Source organism: Lemur catta, chromosome Y, assembly GCF_020740605.2.
Source record: "Lemur catta isolate mLemCat1 chromosome Y, mLemCat1.pri, whole genome shotgun sequence".
In the NCBI taxonomy this organism is placed as follows: Eukaryota; Metazoa; Chordata; class Mammalia; order Primates; family Lemuridae; genus Lemur; species Lemur catta.
In genome coordinates, this window is record NC_059156.1 from 2,881,535 (window position 1) to 2,901,691 (window position 20,157).

Genomic DNA, 20,157 nt, shown 5'->3' on the forward strand with positions numbered 1-20,157 from the left:
TCCTGTGTCCCAGTGGTGCTTGACAGGATGAATGAATGAGTGAGTGAATGAATGACACATGCCAAAAGTTTGACTTCTCTTCCATGATTGCTCCATTGGTCACGGAGCTGTGTCTGTTGAGAGCCCTCATTGGTGCCTAATGCTGTGCTCTGGTGCATGCAAGGGATGTTTCCAGGTGGTGTTAAATGGTTGCTGAGGGTAGGAACCCGCTGCCCAGGCTGGGGTCTCAGCCCCACCCTTGCAAGCTGAGAACACAGTCCTGTCTGTCACCCTGGAAAGACCTGGGGACCTAATCCAAAAGGCAGGAGGGGCAGTGAGGGAATGACCCCTAGTGTGTGTAAGTGGATTTGTCTAAAGCCATGTGTGAGTGGGAGCTGGGGGTGGCTCTCACCAGCCAGGAGAGTTGTGAATTCATGTGAGAGGGAAATCCCTGTGGCTCAGAGCAGATAGGGAGGATGCCACGCCATGGGGAGCACATAGGGCGAATTCCACGTGATGGATTCCAGTGTGGTCCTGCTGTATCCATTGACTAGGATTTTTCTAGTCCACGTGTTGCTGGAAACCTGAAGGATAAAGGCTCCTTGTAGCGAGGTGGAGAATGAGGTCATTGGTGAGCACAGGTGTGTTTTGTGTTGTGGGAGTGGGTAGGGGCTGGGAAGGTGGCCAGAGAGAGAAAGCAAGTTAGGAGGAAACGGTGAGGTGGGTGGTAAAAGGGCCTTTGCTCACACCCTCCGGTGTGGAGCACAGAGGCTCCCTTGCCACCCATGCAGGTGGTCAGAGATCTGTAAGGAAACGTGCAAGGCTCTTGCAACTGATGGTGAAATGGACAGCGGCTGCCCTATTAATCTGTTAGATACGTGGAAGGTACGCATTCTGCATGCTCCTTGTGACAGGCGGCGGGGCAGGAGCAGCGGGTGGATTGAGGCGACGCGGGTTAGCGGCAGTGCAGGCACGGCGGCCCCTGTCGTGGAGGAACACTCCCACCTGGTGGGCGTTTCGTGCGTTGCAGGGTCGGTTTGTGTTGGGCTAAGGGTGCTGCGTGCGATCTGAGGGGGCGGCTGCCCCCCTGTGGCCAACCGAAAGAAGGCAGAAGGGAAGCAGGCGCCCCGCAAGGTTGCAGCTAGTTTTAGCCAGCAGAGCGTCCCAACAAGGGAGTTGGGTGGGCACTTTCAGAACTCCTGCTCCCTGCTCATTCGTCTGATGCGTGGAAAATATAAACAACACGGGATCACAAAGCCCTGGGATGGGAAGGGCCCTGGCACTCCTCACGCCCCGCAAGCCAGGGAGCCGAGCGCTGGGGGCCCCCATTACTCACACGGGCCCCCGGGGCCCCCTCCGTCTCTCCCTCCCGAGGATTCCGAGCTCCCGCGCATCCCAGGCTTGCCGGTGTAAGAAAATAGCTGCAGCTGTGTAGACACCCCCCCCCCCCACCCGACAACCTCCCCAGGAGTAAGACACCGCCTTCCTCTGCTTGGGGAAGGGCTGGTGCAGCTTCCCCAGCGCCCACCCCACGCCCTGTGCCGTTGAAACCCGCATTCTCCACAGGGGCCAGGCGCGGCTTTCTGTGTGCAGTAACAGTCCAGACTCTAATCCCCACATCTTCATGCAACAGCCTGCATCCAGCGCGCATCTAAAAGCACCTTGAAGTTGCCACGTGTTGCGTTCATCAGCAGCTTCCGAGGAGGCAGTGAAAGGACGCACTGGGGTGGGGAAAGGGAGAGGCCAGCCCCTCCTGCAAAGTTGTGAGAAAACTGCCCGTCAGTGCGCACGGCCGTTTCCTCTGGTTCAGGCTGGGGTTGTGGGATGGCTTGCCCCGAGTGTCCGTGAGCCTCCGAGCTCAGCACTCGCCGCCCCTCATCTCGGGCTGAGGAAGGCGCCCTGTGTGTATTGCAGCTGGGGACACAGAGAGGCTTCAGCGGGAGCCTCTGCGGAGAGTGACACAAACCGGGAGTCGGGGGGAGCCAAACGCCCAATTTCTGCAGCAGGACCATCCGACCGGGGCACGCAGGGCAGACTCCATCCTCTGTTCTCTGTTTTGCTTCTTAATAACGCTGAAAGGTTCTACCCCTAAAGGCCATTTTTGCATCACATTCCCACACGGATCTTCCCAGGTCTCCAGTGTCTTCCTCTCTCCCTGCCCTTCCCTGCCTGCGCACCCCCAGGTCAGAAGCACCGCTGGGCATCCCGCAGCAGCGCCCACCCCCTGGCGAAGTGCGTTTGCGGTCCGCGGCCGCCCTCCGTCTCGGTGGCCGTGCCTGCCCCTCCCGTCCGCGGCCCGCCCAGCCTTGGCCTCCCTCTCTCGCTGCAGGTTTTTCCCACTCGGCTTTCACGTTCGGGATCGAGAGCCACATCAGCCAGTCCAACATCAATGGGACGCTAGTGCCACCAGCTGCCCTCATCTCCATCCTGCAGAAGGGGCTGCAGTATGTGGAAGCTGAGATCAGCATCAATGAGGTACGTGGGCCCCATCACAGCCCTGGGAGGCCCGGGAAGCAGGTCGCAGCCTAACGTGCATCCCCGGTACTGGAGGGTCAGTCCGGACTTTCTTCCCCGCTTCGTGCTACTGGTTTATTCGATGAGGAGACGGTGGTTCTGCGGACACGCCAGTAGCGAGCGTTTGAGGCCCTTCCGCATGGGTCTGTGTTTTTCGCAGAAAGCCCCAGAATCGCCGCTGCTGGTGCGTGGCCACGCCTGAAAGGGACGCGCCCCTGCGCCTGGGCCGGGCGCTCCCGCCGCGGTCCCCGGGGCCAGTGCGCAGAGGGGGACACCCCCCACGGGCGAGCAGAATCGGTGTGTTGTGGGAACGCGACCACAGGCACGGCCAGAGCGAGCGTCGGGGCAGGGAGGGCCGCGTGTCGAGGAGGAGCTCGGGGGACGGTCTCCCCACGGCGCCGGCTGCACGTAGCGCCGGCGTGAGCGCACGCGGCAGTGACCGCGGACGCAGTGTCCCGCCCTGCGCGGTCGCCGGGGCCAGTGAGCGGCCGTGCCAGTCCTGTACCAGTCTCGACACTCGGGTGCCTGGGTTTTAAGCACAGCCCCTCCCCCTCGCGCCGCCTTCCGCCCTGCTCTGCAGATTCTGCAGTGAAATCCCCTCGATCCCTGGGACCCGCCACCTTCCTCGCTGTCTCCACCCGAGTCCACTTCTGGCGCCACACTTGCCAGCGCCCTCCTGCCTCTCTTTCCCCTGCTCTGACCCAGGGACTCCGCCCGGCTCCCCCACACCCACCGCGGCCCGCGTCTGTGGGGGCCTCCGCCCTCCTTCCTGGGAGCTCCCCGCCCCTGCGGACCTCCCCTTCGCAGCCGGGGGCACCGCTTTCTCTGTAGCTTTCCAAGAAAGCTCTTTCAGAAATTAATACCCTGTTTTCTGCTTTGCTCTTTTCTGTGCCATTCACTCAAATCCGAGCCTTTGAGAACCCTGGCGTTTGTGCCTCTCCTGTGCCCTTGGCAGCAGCCAGCTCCTGTCTCCCTTTTGTCACTCTGGATGCCCAGGGTTTTCCACTGACGCCTTCCGGCCGCGTCTCGTCTCTCTGTCCACAAACTGTGGCAGGGGTACACGCCCCAGAGGCCCCCGCCAGCCCTCAGACCTCAGGGTGCCACGTGTGACTCTGTTTCCCCCACTGGTGGGGTCCCGCCCCTCCTCTGCCAAGAGCCTTTCATAACCTCTCTTCCCTGGCACTCCACATCCCAGCACGTCTACAGGCAAATAGAAGACCATGTCATTTGTCACTGACTTGTCACAACGGTTTCTAGTCCTTAAAAAGTGAGACAGCGTGCCCTTAGAGTTTACTTGGAGAGGTGCTTCTGTTACCTCGGGCAGTCACTTCTCGCCCGTTTGGGGCATGAGTGGAGGAAGGGTGTGCAGTGGCCCGGCCAGTCAGCGGTGCCCACTGCGTGGCCAGAATCGGGGCAGCGGTGGCTGAGGGGGTGGTGGGTTGTATTTGGCACCATTTTTCTTTATCTCAAATATTGTCACGTAATCAGAAACGAGCTAGGGTGATGTTTTGTTTAGACGGTCTTCAGCCGAAACCCGTGTCTTTCAATTCTCCCTCGTTTCCAAAGCAATTCAAGTTCAGAGGATATATTATACAAATGGGTTTGCACAGCCTCCAGACACAACCCTGAGGCATACTGAGTTTCATGTGTTCGAATATTTGGAGTGCATCATGAGGAAAGAACTTCCTCCTGTATTTTATTTATTAATTATGTTTTTGAGACAGGATCTTACTCTGTCACCCAAGCTGGAGTGCAGTGGCATCATCATAGCTCACTGCAACCTCAAACTCTTGGGCTCAAGTGATCTCCTGCCTCGGCCTCCTGTGGTGGCACAAACCACAGGCGTGTGCCACCACACCCGACTATTTTTTCTATCTTTTGTAGAGACAGGGTCTTGCTATGTTGCCCAGGCTGTTCTCAAACTCCTTGCCTCAAGCGATCCTCCCTGCTCAGCGTCCCGGAGTACTGGGATTAGAGTGTGAGCCACCACACCCAGCCACTTCCTCCTGTATTTTTAAATGTGCATGGAAATTTTTTCATGGTAGCTGGAAACCATAGAATCAAAGGACATTCAAAAAAACATGAATTATTACTAATGATATTGTTGTCGATTATGTCATGGCTATATTCAGTCCACACCCTGAGCCCAAGGAGTCATTTCAAGTAGCAGCAAGTTGCCTGTTTTATTAAGTCAGGTGGACAAAGGTACCAGGAATCGAATCCTGAATGGTGCAGGCTTCTCTGAATTGGATTTGATGCTTCCAAAGTGCTGACCCCTCCCGCGTGAGTGGGTAGTTACTTGCGATAGCATCTGGGCAGGTTTCTCAACCTCAGCTCGAGGTGTCTGGGGCTGGACGGCTCTCTGCGGTGGGGCGTTGAGCAGCGTCCCTGGGCTCCACCCACCACGTGCCAGTAGCACCCCGTTCTCCCCCAGTTGTGACAACCAAAAATATCTCCAGACTTTGCCTAATGTGCCCCCAAGGAGGCAGAATCAGCCCCGTTGGGAACTGACGCATTAGGATTAGCACTTTCTGTCGTGGAATAAAGCGGGCGTCCTCGGTGCCCCAGTGCAGTTTGACACTGGGAACAACCACTGTACCTGGTTCTTCATCGGTGGTACCCGAGTCCACCTGTCCCCACCCCTGCCCACCGGGATCCCTTCGCCCCATACTCCTGGGCACCCAGCCAAAGTCGGCTCCTCCTGGGCCCTGTCACTGCTGGTGCCAGCTGTTTACACTCCGTGTCCCTGCACCTCCCTTGCCGGGAGAGGAGAGGCCGGCCGTTCTGGGTGAGCTGACGGCTGTCCCCTTGGCTTGCTTTCCCAGGATGGCACAGTATTTGATGGCCGCCCCATAGAGTCCCTGTCCCTGATCGATGCTGTGATGCCCGATGTGGTGCAGACACGGCAGCAGGCGTTCCGGGAGAAGCTCGCCCAGCAGCAGGCCAGTGTGGCGGCCACGGCGGCGGCGGCGGCAGCGGCAGTGGCAGCAGCAGCAGCGACAGCAACGATGGCGACAGCAGCTGTTTCCCAGCAAAATCCACCAAAGAACGGAGAGGCCACGGTGAATGGGGAGGAGAACGGAACACATGCAATAAGTGAGTGCCCGGCAATAAGTGAGTGCCTGGCCCTAGCGGTTCTCTGGGCGTCCGGGGGTTTATTGTTTTCTACTGACTCTGGGCAAATGCCAACAACTTCCTAAAAAACCTACTACCGCTGTAGATTTCTTACCCGTTGCTCTCTAGTTTTCGCTTACTGCCTGGCCAGGAGAGCTTCACGTTCCAGTTATGTCATCAAAGTCCTCACACCTGTTACTCTTCACTCACACATCCTCAATTGTAGGAAATCCTGCCCTGCTGCTGCCCTGAGACTTCAGTACCACGAGGGGAAGTGCCAGGTGGTTACTGTGCGCCGGGAACAGATGTGTTTCATTCGCGGAAACCTTTGGCCCCAGCCTCCAGCTTTCCGTGTTGACGCTTTCCAGCCAAGTTACGGTAGAATGGTTGAGCTCTGTCACTGTCAGAGCACCAGGCCTCAGATTTGGTCTTTGCAAAACCCCAGGAGGTCAGTCCCCGTTAGATAATTGCCTAAGAGCATGCGGCAAATAAGTCAGAGAGCCCAAGTTTGCACGCGGAAAACCCACCTCCCCTTGGACACACTGCTTTATAAACTCACAGGGGCTCTGTTTCAGGGTCTGAGTTCATGGCATGCAGACGTGCCTACGTGTGGTGCACGTGTGTGTGTGTGTGCATGTGTGTATTCTTCCTTTCTTGAAAGTCACTTCCCACATGCAGCCCAGCAGTCCTTGAAGCTCGAGCGATGACGCTGGCATCTTACCGTGTAGGTCCTGGCCCCGCAGCCTCCACCCGTGCAGGGGTCCGGCTGGGCCACCTGTGACGCCACTGCAGCCCACAGCCAAGCCCTGTGGCAAGTCAGAGGCACCAGCGAACGAATTCTTGAGGTCTCTCTTGGGCTCAAGAACCAGATCTAGCATTTAATGGCAAGGCTGGCAGGCGGCCTGCAGGCCATCTGGCTTGCATAAACGAGCAGCCCTCCCCCGAGGGCTCCAGGTTCTCTAAGGATGAGGCCGGGGCTTAGACAGGGAAAGACGGATAAGAAAACACCTGGCCTATACCGAAGAGTGTTTATCGACTGTCCAGCGACACAGAATACAACCTCGAACTCTCAAACATAAAAAAAATTGGTATAATTGGCTTTGTAATCCTACATCACGAAAGTAATTTGTAATTGGTGACCCTAGAGAGACTGGTGCCTGCCGAGGAAGAAATTTGCCCGCGTTTAAACTGCGCCACCAGTCTCCTTAAATCTCAAGTAACTCTGGTGTGGGGTCTGTGTGGGCCCCACGTGGGACAGGATGGAGACAGCAGCGTGACTTCAGCCGCGCTGGCTTTCCTTAGGCAAGTATGGGCAGGTCAGCCTTCATACTCGGAGGGGCGTCGCCCATGGGCCACCACTGCCACCCCATCCACAGCCGCCTTCCCGCAGGCAGGCCCGGTTCTAGGCTCGGTGCGACCTGCAGGCTGCCCTCTCTCACGCTCCCGTGCGTCCCCCGCTGCTTGTATGTCCAAACAGGCTGAGGCCACACCTGAAGTCAGATTTCATCCCGACCTTCCAGAACTTTTCCTTCTGCCACTCGGGAGGAAAGCGACCACTTTCCACACTGTTTCTCTTGAGGGTGGCATTTGGCATGGCTCGCCTGCACCGTCAGTGACCTACCCGGGACCAGAGAACCAAGGCCCCGTGGCCCTGCCAGGGCAGGCGTGGTCGGCTAGAAGCCCTGGCGTGCTGCTCCAATGGCGAAGGCTGACGCGTGGGCCGGGCCCAGAAGAAGACAGCACTGGAGCCCCAGAACTCGGGGGCACGGGGAGGCGGGGGCTTGCCGAAAGCATGATGGTGCTTACCGGTGGGAGCGTCCCAGGTGCAGAGCTGAGACCACAGGCAGGTGATCCCCAGTAAAACGTTTGTCTCGTCACGGGAACAGGAACCTTCGGGCTGGTCCCTGTCACCCGCGGCCACCCATTCGCCTGATTGCCGTAGGTGAGGCGTCTGCTGAGGTGGCCTCCGTAAAATGTGCCGTCCACGATGAGAACACGGAAGGGAAGCAGCGGTCGGGTCACTCAGCAGGTGTGCACCAGCCTTCTCCTCGGCAGCACGTGCGGGAGGACCTCGGGGACGCTCCGTGCCGTGTGAACACAAGTATTGGATGTTTTTTCCTTTTCACGGCCAAGCAGTTACATAACAAAAATTGCTCAGACCTGGTGGGTCTCGGTGAAGCAACTCCCGCGTCAGAAAGGCCACCTAAAACCAGAGCAGGCACAAAAGAGGCCCTGTCCCGGGACCCGCAGTCAGAATGCACTTTGCGGAGAGATGCAGGTGTCCCGTCGTGAACCTGAGCCAGTCGCTGGGCCTTGGTCCAAGGTCGGCCCCTTAGTGCCCCCTCCCTGGCCTGTGCCCCTGGAGGCCGGCTCCCCGCCGTGGCCGTGGGCGCTCTGGGCTTTGCCTGCTTCTGCCCACACCGGGTCTGTGCGCCAAGCCCCGCCCCGCCCCGCGCACCGGCCTCCTCCTCACCTGTGCACCCTGGCTGGGCGCTCTGGGGCCTGAGTCACTGCCCAGGCTGAAACTCCGGGGCAGCCACCCCGACCCCCTTCTCAGCCCCAGCACCCCGTGCCTGTCGAGGCAGAGTGCGCCCCGGCTGTGTGGTGATGAGCGTGTGCACACTGGCTTCCAGGCCTCCTTGGAGATGCGAGGCCCCACCGCCGTGTGGCTAGCTAGGACACCTGCCCACCTCTGCCATTGCCAGGGACGAATCTGCCAAACCTGGAAAGACGTTTTTCTTCTCTCCCAATACCTCAGCCAGCTGGATGAGACCTTCAGAAGTGTGAAGGAAACACCCGCTTTGAGGAGTCCCATTGTTATTACTTGAATATTTTGTATCAGCCTTCTTGATCCAAGCAGGACCTCCAGGCGTCTTTGCGTTGTTTTTACATGTTGAAACAGAAGCAGTGCGGCCTCAGGTTGCCTGCTGTGGAGTAAGAAGCGAGTCCTTTTCCTCCCAGGGCTTCCACCAAAACACCTCTATGAAAGACGTGACAAAGCACACACAGTTTTCGACTGTGCTATGAAACTGTCGTTTGATCAGACGATACCTTGCTGCTGTCCCATCAGCAGGAAGCAGGGGCTGGCAAACCCTCTAAAGGGACAGGGACTGTCTCAGGCTGCGAGGGTCACACAGTCTCTCTCAGCTACTCAGCTGTGCCACTGCACTGCACGTGCAGCTGTGCCCGTCTGCTCTGGCCGCCGTAACAAGGCACCACAGACCCTGCAGCGTCAGCAACAGAAGTTGCTCTCACGGTCCTGGAGGCTGGAAGTCTGAGATCCAGGTGTCAGCAGGGCTGCTTCCTCCTGAGGCCTCTCTCCTTGGCGTGTAGACGCTGCCCTCTCCCTGTGTCCTCACGTGGTCGTCCCTCTGTGCGTGTCTGTATCCTCATCTCCTTTCCCTACAAGGACAGCAGTCCTGTTGGATCAGGGCCCACCCTAGTGACGTCATTCTACCTTAATCACCTCTTTAAAGACTCAGTCTCCAAATATAATAACATCCTGGGGTCCTGCAGGTTAGGACTTCAGCGTGAATTTTGAGGGGGACACGATTCTGGCTGTCACAGCAGCCGTAGGCAGTGCGAAAGCATGGGCTGACCGTGCACCAGTCAAACTTTATTATGCAGCTGGGCGGCCGAGGGCTGGTCTGGTCTACAGGCCATAGTTGGTTGGCCCCAGTTATGAAGAATAATCAAATTTAGAGATGGTCCAGATATAAAGTATTTACTAAATCACACAAAAGCCACGATTTTGTTACAATTATCAGAGGTAATATTACTTAGTGCATAGAAATAACGTGTTTCTAAAACAAAAGTGTCCTGAAAATGCGTTTCTCTCGTATCGGTAAGCCTCGTGTCTCTTTGTGTTTCCCACAACAGATAATCACTCAAAACCAATGGAAATAGACGGAGATGTTGAGATTCCACCCAACAAAGCCACAGTCCTTCGGGGCCACGAGTCCGAGGTGTTCATTTGTGCCTGGAACCCTGTCAGCGATCTGCTGGCTTCCGGGTAAGGCTGTCAGGGGACACCAGCGGCTCGCTCTTCTCGGGAGCTCTGCCCCAGGGGACAGGCGCTGCCCTGTGACCCCCGGTGTGTGCAGGCCCAGGAGCGGGCGGCTCTGTGCTGTGCTTCTCCGTGTGCCTTGCGCTGTGGGGCAGCCATCGTTCCGAGCCGTCTTCTCTGTGGGCCGGGAGCAATGCAAAGACACCAAAGATGACTAAGCACAGAGGCGGTGGGGGGACACAGTGATCGAGAGGTCTGGAAAGGACACTGTGTTTCTATTCTGCAGATCCGGAGACTCCACGGCGAGGATATGGAACCTGAATGAGAACAGCAGCGGGGGCTCCACGCAGCTCGTGCTGAGGCACTGTATCCGGGAAGGGGGCCACGATGTCCCCAGTAACAAAGACGTCACCTCGCTGGACTGGAACGTAAGCACCTTCCACCCTCGGCGCTTGGCAACAGGAATGTCTGCCGGCCGCCTGCCAAGGGCCCGGCGGGAAGGCCCTGTGCACACACGGAGGCGGGCGGGCCCTGTGCTCAGCCCGCGGGGGGTCCTGGCCATCGGGGCCCTCCATTTCTGAGAGCTCTGAGCAAGGCCGTGTGGGGCAGACCACGAGCCGGGAGTCCCGTAGCCCTGTCTTTCCATCGTGAACGAGCCTTTGCAGGATGATCACGGTGGCACTGTTAGAGCCGGTCCCCTTCGGCCCTGGGAACAGAAAGACGGAGTCACTGAGGCTGCAAAAGGCAAAGGAGTTTTATTGACTAGCTCGAGCTAGGGTCCAAGCCCCGAGCACCAACGCAGTGGTCTCTGTACGAACCAGGACCCCGCCCTGGGGTGAAAACAAAGCTTTTATACTTATTTTTTGCTGGAGTCTGTTGCTAGTTATTTTCGATAAGAGATGCTTTCCCAGGAGATTCCTTCCCAGGAGATTTTTTTTCCCCAAGGACATTTGCCCTGCACAGCTGATCTCTTTATCAGGAAGTTACTTGTGGTTGTTTTTTTTTCTTTTTTTTTTTTTTTAACTGCATTTGAGCATGGTTTTAGCTCTTTATCATAACCAAGCAATAAGCAAGCAAGCAAGCTTTGTGTACAGAAGCAGAATTTGGCTGTTAGCTAAGAGCAAAAACAAGTCACCATCAAACAAACTAAAATATTGTTTTAGTCCTACTCTACATTCCCCCCCTTTTTCTTGTTCTTATGAGCACTCTTGCTCGTGCATGGGATTTCCTATTTTATGAGCCTTCTATGTCCCTCATTTTTAAGCCCTAGTACTGCTGTCATAAGACCAGTAATTGCACGGCGCTGACTCGGTCTCTGACAAAGTTAACCAGCTTATTTAAAACACATGGTCTAAATGTGAGAATGAGTAAGAGCACAAGCAAAGGCCTTAACAAGGTGGAGAGCAAAGTAGTCAGCCAAGGAGAGCTATTGAACCATGACTCAAACCAGCCTTTTCTTTGTTCACGCTCCCGTTTGGCTGTCTGATAAAAAGCTCGGAGCGCAGGCCAAATCTGGCCCTCAACTCGCTGCAGAGCCTGTACAGCCTGTAGCACCTCTTTTGGGGTTTTAGGCACAGCCCCAGAAGTTATTTTTGGCACTACTGGTGGAGGAACACCGTATATAATCTCAAAGGGGGTTAGGCCTAGGTGATAGGGGGTGTTCCGAGCTTGGAACAGGGTGAAGGGAAGGAGGGTCACCCAGTCTCCGCCAGTCTCCAGGGCCAATTTAGTCAAAGTCTCTTTTAGGGTTCTGTTTATTTTTTTTACCTGCCCCGAGCTCTGGGGATTATATGCACAATGTAATTTCCAATCTGTCCCTAGCGCCCGGGCTAGTCCCTGACTAACTTGACTTGTGAAGGCTGGTCCATTGTCAGACCCTATGCTCTCTAGCAGCCCATACCTGTGAACTATTTTTTTTAATATTTTCTTTGCCACTATTAAAGCAGTTTCTCCTTTAGTAGGAAAGGCCTCTATCTACCCTGAGAAAGTATCTATCATGACCAGTAAGTATTTGTACCCATATTTTCCTGGCCTTACCTCTGTAAAATCTATTTCCCAAAACAACCCAGGTTGCCTCCCCCGTTCCCCGGTACCTGTATGGGTCCCTCTGACCTTCCCCGGCTGCATAACCTGGCAGACACGGCAGTTTTTGACAATGTCCTCTGCCGTCTTCTCTTGTGATTTGAATCTGAGTCGTGCCGTGGCCAGCAGCTGTAACATCTTCTTCTTGCCAAGATGCGTTGTCTGGTGCAAGTGCCCTAGTAGGTGATTCCCTAAGGCCTCTGGGACTATCAGGCGATGTTCTCCGTCTTGGAACCAGCCGTCCTTGTTCGGCGTCGCCTGCAGCTTTTCTGTGGCCCACCTTATGTCCGTGCTGGAGTAGTCCGGTTGGGGGGGCATCTTCCCCATCCCAGGGGGCGGCAAGCTCAGATGCAAAACATCGGTTGGTACCGGTCCCTCCGTAGCCCTTTATGCCTCAATGTCCGCGGCCCGGTTGCCCCTGGCCTCAAGGGAGGCCCCCCTCTGGTGTACCGGGGTATGGACCACAGCCACTGCCTTGGGTAGCAGGATGGCTTCCAGTAATTGGAGTATCTCCGATTTGTGCTTAATCTCCTTGCCTTCAGCTGTAACGAAGCCCCTTTCTCTGTAGAGGGCTCCGTGTATATGCACTGTCCCGAAGGCACAGTGGCTGTCAGCATACACCGTCAGCCTCTTCCCCTGGGCCCTGCGAATGGCTTCTGTCAATGCAACCAGTTCAGCCTTCTGGGCCGAGGTCCCCTGTGGAAGGCGCGTGGCCCAGATAAGCCTGCCTTGCTCATCTACTATGGCCGCCCCTGCATACCTGTGTCCGTCCTGGACGAAGCTGCTCCCCCCCCCCCCCGTGAACCAGGTCAGGTCGCTATTCACAAGGGGGTGGTCTTGCAGGTCACTCCAGGCCATCTGGGTCTCAGCCAAGATCCCAAGGCAGCTATGTTCATGCGTTGCCAGCACTGGATCTGGCAGAACCGTGGCTGGGTTCAGGATGGCAGGAGTCCAGAACTCGATGTGAGGAGTGTCTAACAGAAGTCCTGGTAGTGAGCCAGCCTCGTGTTCTTGATCCATCGTGCCGGTGGCTGCTTTAAGATCCCCTCTATGGCGTGAGGGGTGGTAATGTGCAAATGCTGACCCAGGGTGAGCTTGTTGATGTCTTTGACCAGCAAAGTGGTAGCTGCCATGATTCACAGGCACGCCGGCCATCTGCTGCTACTGGGTCTAGCTTTTTGGACAGGTATGCCACCGGCCACCTCCAAGGTCTCAGTGTCTGCATGAACACCCCCAGTGTCTACCAGGAAACTGACTGGGCTCCTCTTTATATTTAAGGTTACCCTGGGCTCGGGGAGGGGGCCCAAACCCTGTCTTCCCTATTTACTATCTTCTTCTTGCCCTACTAGTAAGACTTTCTTAGGCGATGCTCTCCTCCCTGGGCCCCTCCTTTTTTCTTGACACGTTCTCTAGCCCAATGTCCGTGCTCCTTGCAGTGTGCGCACTGATCCTTGCCTAGCTTCTCCCTCTGAGGTCATTTTCGGCCATTTGCCCCTAAACTGACCCTCTTCCATGGCTGCAAGTAGGATCTTGGCCATCTCCTTATTTGCCTTACGTGCCTCATCCGCCTGGAACTTCCTATATTCCTGTCTCATTCTTTCTAACTTCTCTTTCAGCATCTCCCTATTGTTACAGACTTTTTCTGTCACTTCCAGCAGGTCTCTCAGAGTTTTTTCACTTAACCTCTCTATTTTCTGCACCTTATGCCTAATGTCTGGGGCTGCCTGGTTAACAAAAGCCATCATTACTGCTGCCTTGCTCTCTTCTGCAGTAGGATCTATGGGAGTGTACTGTCTGAAAGCCTCCATAATCCTCTCTAGATATGCCACTGGATTCTCCTGGGGCCCCTGCTGAACATCCCCTACCTTAGCCAAATTGGTCAGCTTCTGTGCCGCTGCCCAGAGACTGGCCATTAGAGTCTGGTGGTAGACCCAGAGACGCTCCCTACCTTCAGCCTCATTGTAATCCCAGGGTGGTTGTTCAAGGGGAAAGGTCTGGTCGATGACTCGAGGGTTGATGGTAGGCCTGCCGTCCTCTCCAGGAACTAACTTTCATGCCTCTCCCTGGACTCACTCCCTCTCCTCAGTGGTAAAAAGAACCTTAAGCAACTGTTGGCAGTGCTCCCATGTGGGCTGATGAGTGAAAAGGACAGAATCTAAAAGGTTAATTAGATCTCTTGGATTATTACAAAAATTTGCATTTTGAGATTTCCAATTATAAAGATCACTGGTGGAGAAGGGCCAGTACTGATACGCCTGTTCTCCGTCCACTCCCAGGGGTCCCATGGCCCTCAAGGGAAGCGCCCTCACTGGTTCAAGATCTGGAGTATGTCCAGTCTGTTGTCTAGTGCCATACGCCGGCCCCCTCATTGGAGGTCCCATCCTCCCCTGGGCTGCCGGAGCCACCTGGGCCACCTGGGCCTCTTGGGCCACTGGGGCCACTCTAGGATTGTAAGGTGGGGGTGTATGCCACTCTAGGTCTATTAAATCTGGATATAGATTAGAGTCTGACAGCACAGGTGATCCCATGGGCTGAGGGTCATGCACCTCACTTTCCTTTACCTCTTTGGTAACTAGCCTTTTGTCTTTTTTCTTGACGCTGGCAGGAGGGTCTTTAGCCAAGGTGGCAGATCCTGGACCAAGTCCTGCCAGACTATGATATAGGGGGCTTGGTCCAGATGGCTGTGATGACCAAAGACTACCCCTTTTATCTTCTCAATAAGCTCAGCATCAAATGCCCCTTCCCGTGGCCATCCCACCCCAAAGGTCGGCCACTCCACCTCACACAGGGTGATGAATTTCTTTTTCTTTACTTTTAGGGAAAGGCTGTGCGCCCTTTCCTTAACATCCTTAAAATGGCCCACAAAAATGGACAGGGGAGTCGGTGGTGTCTGTCCCATATCTGCGCAGCACTCCTGCAAGGAAACAGACACCGTTAGTTGGTCTGATTTGGTGCCACCAGCTGATCTGGTGTCACTGGTGAGTTCCTGCTGCCCGCTCTTGTTGCCCACTGGTTTTTTCTGGTTCCTTGCACAAAATGGGCAGCAGGTCTTGGTCTTGGTCAGATCCTGTTTTAGTTTTATTTCTTTCTGTGGTGGGGCCTCAGAGGACACCCCGTCCTCCTGAGTCATGTGAGGAGAAAAAGGGTTATTAGTTACAAAGGGGGCAATGAAAACATTTAAAAGACAAATGAAAACGTTCAAAAGACATCGAACGACACAAAGCCACTAGAAAGGGGGGGCAGTTCGCAGCCACACAAGGAGTCCCACCAAGAGCCAGTAGAGAAGTGTGAAGGCAGCCTTCTTTAGAGGTCCCCAAGATTAAGGGGTCACAGCATACAAGCCAATACCAAGCAGTAGTGCCAACAGCGAAGGGAGCCCCCAAAGAACAAGCTGTAACCAGGAGATTGTAAATCCAGAGATTGAGAGGGCCATAGAAAAAGGAGAAGCTGTTGGGCTGCTCCACTCAGCAGCACCTTGGCTCAGCAGACTCACCCACAGATCTCATTCACCATTAGTTGCGCTTACAGACACTTCACACAGTAACTATTAATTCCAATCACACACTTGACCTAAGAGTCTGGACTCGTTTTTAGGTTTTTCTCTCATAAATTGGCCAATATCCCTCAAAAGAAATCCACAAAGGCACAGACAGACAATACTAACCGGTCCTGTGTTAACCATCTAAAACTCAGACAAATAGAAGCAGAATTTCCGCCGAGCAGCCCCGGACTTACCCCCTCTTGGGGTGCCTCCCGCCCATTGGAAAACAAAAGACAAACAAAGGAGCAACAGACAACAGAAATTTTAGCCAGCTACCGTTTGGATTCCATGTCAAACAGATCCACTTGGTTTTGCTTTCCCAAATAGAGTTTCCGCATAGTGGCCTCGGACTTACCCCCCCACTTGGGAGTGCCTCCCACTCTTTGGAAAAACAAAAGAGAAATGGAACCTCCTGCAAGGGCGAGGGACGTCTCCCTTCACTCCCGACGGGCGACCCACCAGTGCATCCACCTAAGTCTTCTGCCGGTCACTACCCAGGGAGCAGTTACCTACACTGTATGGATTTTCAGTGCTCCAACTCCTCCTTGGATCCAGATTCTGTTCCGGGGGCTTTGGAATCCCGGACGAGCCCCCAAAATGTTAGAGCTGGTTCCCCTCGGCCCTGGGAACAGAAAGACAGAGTCACTGAGACTGCAAAAAGGCAAAGGAGTTTTATTGACTAGCTTGAGCTAGGGTCCAAGCCCTGAGCACCAACGCAGTGGTCTCTTTCCATGGGCAGGGAGCCCGCACAGTGGAGACACATATCTTTTATACTTTTTAGCAGAGTACATGCACTGGGGCATGCCATGCCCCCTCCCTCCCTTAATTCATTTGCTCCTTCAAAAGTGGCTGATTGTCTTGGCTCCTGATTGGTTGGTTTTCAAGCCACAGGACTGGCTTTTGATTGGTTGGTTTTAAGTTGTGGGACAGGCTTTTGATTATGCCTTGCCCTTATTTGGTTAATTGGTTGGAGGGCCCTGGGACTCTCCACTCCTTTATCAGGAAGTAACTTGCGGTACCTGTCACAGCCCCTCTTAAGCTAAGTCAGCAAGCCATATTTATGGAAGCAGACAGCATCAGTTAGAATCAAAGAGAGCACATGTTCTTTTTTTTTTTTTTAAAAAAAAAAAGAACAATCCCCATTCTTCATGACTAACATCGCTATTAATTCATGGGGAAGAGATCTGTTACAACAATGGGGAGCATACATCAATATGCCTAATATATCTGCTCTTGATAAACAAATTTTGCTAAATATGAATTATACCCCTTGTTTTGGCTTGGGTAAAAGGAGCCAAGGGGCTAAGAGTTTTGAGGCACCAAAGGCACATAGTTCTTGGCATGGTTTAGGCTATCCAAATTTTGGATAGCAGCCACTGCTACTGAAAAGTATCATTATGCTCTGGCTTTAAATTGGATATCACAAAAGCCTGTATGGACAGATCAGTGGCTGCTAAATCAAGAAAAATTGGGTGCTCTTCAAATATCAGTAAAAGAACAATTACAAGCAGGACATATAGAGGAGTTCACCAGTCCATGGAATTCTCCTGTATTTGTTATTAAAAAGAAATCTGGTAAATGGCAAATGTTAACTGATATAAGAAAACTCAATGCAATTATACAACCAATGGGAAACTTGCAGCCAGGACTTTCCTCTCCAGCTATGATCCGTAAAGATTGGCATATTATAATAGTAGATTTAAAAGACTGCTTTTTTCCAATTCCTTTATGAATATCTGATAGAGAGAAATTTGCCTTTGCCATACCTGCATTAAACAATTGACAGCCGACTAAGCAATACCAATGGAAAATCTTGTCTCAGGGCATGCTTAATAACCCAACCCTGTGCCAACATTTTGTTAATCAGCCTTTAAATATGTCAAGAAGCTCGTTTCCTCATAGTTATATTATTCATTATATAGATGATATTTTATTTGCATGTTCATCAAAACAAAAATTAAAACAACTGTACCAACAGGCCAGACAAATTTTGCCTTAATTCGATTTGATAATTGCTAAAGATAAAGTCCAACAGGATTATCCTTTTACTTATCTGGGTCTCTCATTGATAGAAACAAAATAATTCCTCAAAAGGTTCAATTGCATATTGACAAATTGCAAACTATAAATGATTTTCAAAAGTTGTTAGGAGACATAAATTGGCTTAGATCTATGTTAGGAATTCCTACTTATACTGTAAGAAATTTATTTGATATACTGAAGGGTGACTCTGATCTTAACAGTCCTCACCAACTAACTCAGGCAGCTCAGGAGGAATTGGCATGGATTCAATCTCATATTTACAAAGTTCAACTTTCTAGAGTAAATCTAAAAAAAAAGGAGTAGATTTAATTGTTTATCCATCAGAACATTCTCCCTCTGTTACCTTAAATCAAGAAGAGGGTATAATTGAATAGATTTTTCTCTGACATAAACAACAAAAATGTCTTTCAACGTATTTGGACAAAATCAGTCAAATTATATTTAAAGGCCATCAAAGATTAAAACATCTAAGTCGCTTGGATCCTGAAAAAATTATTGTTCCTCTTACTAATTCTCAAATTCAAATGGCTTATCAACAAAACCTAGATGGGCAATCAGGTATATCTGATTTCATAGGAATTATTAATAACCACTATCCAAAAAATAAGTTGCTCCAATTTTTCAAATTGACTCAATGGATATTACCTAAGACAGTAAAATCCATGCCTATGCCTCATGCTCCTACCTTTTTTACTGATGTCAGTAGCAATGGTCAGGCAGGTTATTCTGGTCCTTTAACTAAGGTATGGACCACCCCTTAGACTTCAGCACAAAAAGCAGAATTACAGGCTGTTACTTAGCTTTTACTAGATATTACTTCATCCTTAACTATTGTTTCTGATTCACAATATGTTGTACAAACAGTTCTAGCCTTAGAAACAGTTACTATTACAGAAACTGATGAAATTTCCAAACTATTTCAGCAACTTCAATTGATTATATGGAATCACCTGTTTCCACCTTTTATTACCCATATCGGATCTTATACTAACCTTCTGGGCCCATTAGTGGCTAGTAATGAAAAAACAGATCAATTGCTTGTTGGTTCTGTTCAAGAACCAATTAAATTTCATCAACTAACGCATATTAATACTAAAGGTTTAATTAAACAATTTCACATAACCAATAATGAAGCCAAACATATTGTTTCTCATTGTCCCACTTGTTGAGTAATTAATCAGCCTAAATTTTCTGCAGGAATTAATCCTCAAGGTCTCTCACCACATGAATTATGGCAAATGGATGTTACACATATTCCTGAATTTGGCAAGTTAGCTGTTGTACATGTTACTGTAGATACTTATTCCAGTCTTATTATGGCTACTCCATCCTCTTGAAAAACTGTTAGATGTGTACTCTCACATTTATACTCCTGTTTTGTATACATGGGAGTTCCAGCCACCATTAAAACTGACAATGGCCCTGCTTACACTAGTCATTCTTTTGCAGCTTTTTGTATTAAATGGGACATCAAGCACATTACTGGCATTCCTTATAATCCTCAAGGACAAAGTATTATAGAATGTACACATCAAACTTTAAAGAACATGCTATTAAAACAAAAAGAGGGAGGTAGACAGTCTCCCAAAGGTGCAATAAATCAAACCTTATTTACTTAAAATTTTTTTGAATATTCATAAGGAAGATAAGTTAACAGCGATAGAAAAGCATTAGAATGGGAGTCGACAATCAGACTCTTTCCCTCACCAGCCTATCTGGTGGAAAGATGAAATAGAAAATAAATGAAAAAAAGGATGGGCAAAGGTGTGGGGGAGAGGTTATTTGCTTGTGTTTGACAGGTGATTGACAAACAGTCTGGATTCCAAGCAGAAGAATTAAGCCCAGAGTGGAAACTTGAGGGGAAAAAATGGAAGACATGTCAGGCACAGACCATGATGTGGGGACAGCTGAAGAGAACATATGAAGAAGCAGACAGGATATCAGACATCTGTACCTAAAATGTCTGGAAATCTTTTTTTTGCCATGATTTGCATGGTGAGCATGGTGGTAAGACTGTCTGGCAACCAGACACATCACTATTGGGCATATATTCCTAATCCACCTTTAAATAAGATTTTCTATTGGGCTGACATGCCTTTCTTAGTATTTGTTAATGATTCTAATTGGCTACCTGGACCTTATGATTATCATGGTCCAATGAAACCCAATGAAGAGGGCACCAGAATTAATAAATATGAAGCTGGGACAGAAGGCCCTCCTATATGTATTGGTAAAGGTATTCATTGTTGAAAACCTGCCATCCAAACCTGGTTAGTCATCAGCAACTCAACTGGTGATAAAACTAAAGCCCAGTTCTTCCTTCTAGCTATCTCTTCTTTTTCTCCTTTTGGGCATTCTAAAATTGCACCCACAGATGTACCCATTTGTGAGAAAGTAATAATTTCTGACCCTAAAATCTGGGTACAATGGGGAAATTATAGAGCTCACACGGGGCACATTCTTGCTGGGTCCACATCTTATAGTATTGTTCTAGACTGGAGTCCCTATGGACATCCTGCCTCCTCTCACAATTTTAAAAAGCTTCGTTGGAATAAAACTGCCACCTCAATGTCTATAAAAGACACTGAGCTTAAAAGTGATATTACATGGCTCAATAATGGTATGAGCTCTCCAGCCCCTCATATTTTAAATGGCCCTATTCATAATCAATTGTGGAAAATATCAGCTGCTTTGCACCCTTTGCAGGCCTGGATTAACACACACACTTTGGATACAAACAATAGCTGAGAATGTACTTTTAATTTAAATTCTACTCATTATATCCAAGTTTGTGTTATATTGCCTTACTTATGATTGGACATGCTGTTTATAATGAACCTTCTTTCCTAGTGACCTGTAACAACTGTTCTTATTATAC

The 20,157-nt window shown here is 51.5% G+C and overlaps 2 protein-coding genes across 3 annotated transcripts in view; both read left to right on the plus strand.

Annotated features, from left to right (window-relative positions):
* Positions 1-20,157, plus strand: part of LOC123629050 (F-box-like/WD repeat-containing protein TBL1X) — a 1,209,717-nt gene that overhangs the window by 82,850 nt on the left and 1,106,710 nt on the right. For both annotated transcript variants that reach the window (XM_045538982.1, XM_045538983.1), the window contains 4 exons: positions 2,309-2,454; positions 5,319-5,589; positions 9,487-9,619; positions 9,900-10,041. In XM_045538982.1, the coding sequence (XP_045394938.1) occupies positions 2,309-2,454; positions 5,319-5,589; positions 9,487-9,619; positions 9,900-10,041 (692 nt within the window). The remainder of the gene's footprint in view (positions 1-2,308; positions 2,455-5,318; positions 5,590-9,486; positions 9,620-9,899; positions 10,042-20,157) is intronic.
* Positions 13,697-20,157, plus strand: part of LOC123629099 (haloacid dehalogenase-like hydrolase domain-containing protein 2) — a 41,640-nt gene continuing 35,179 nt past the window's right edge. The window contains 2 exon segments of the mRNA XM_045539061.1: positions 13,697-13,714; positions 13,972-14,150. Of these exon segments, the coding sequence (XP_045395017.1) occupies positions 13,697-13,714; positions 13,972-14,150 (197 nt within the window).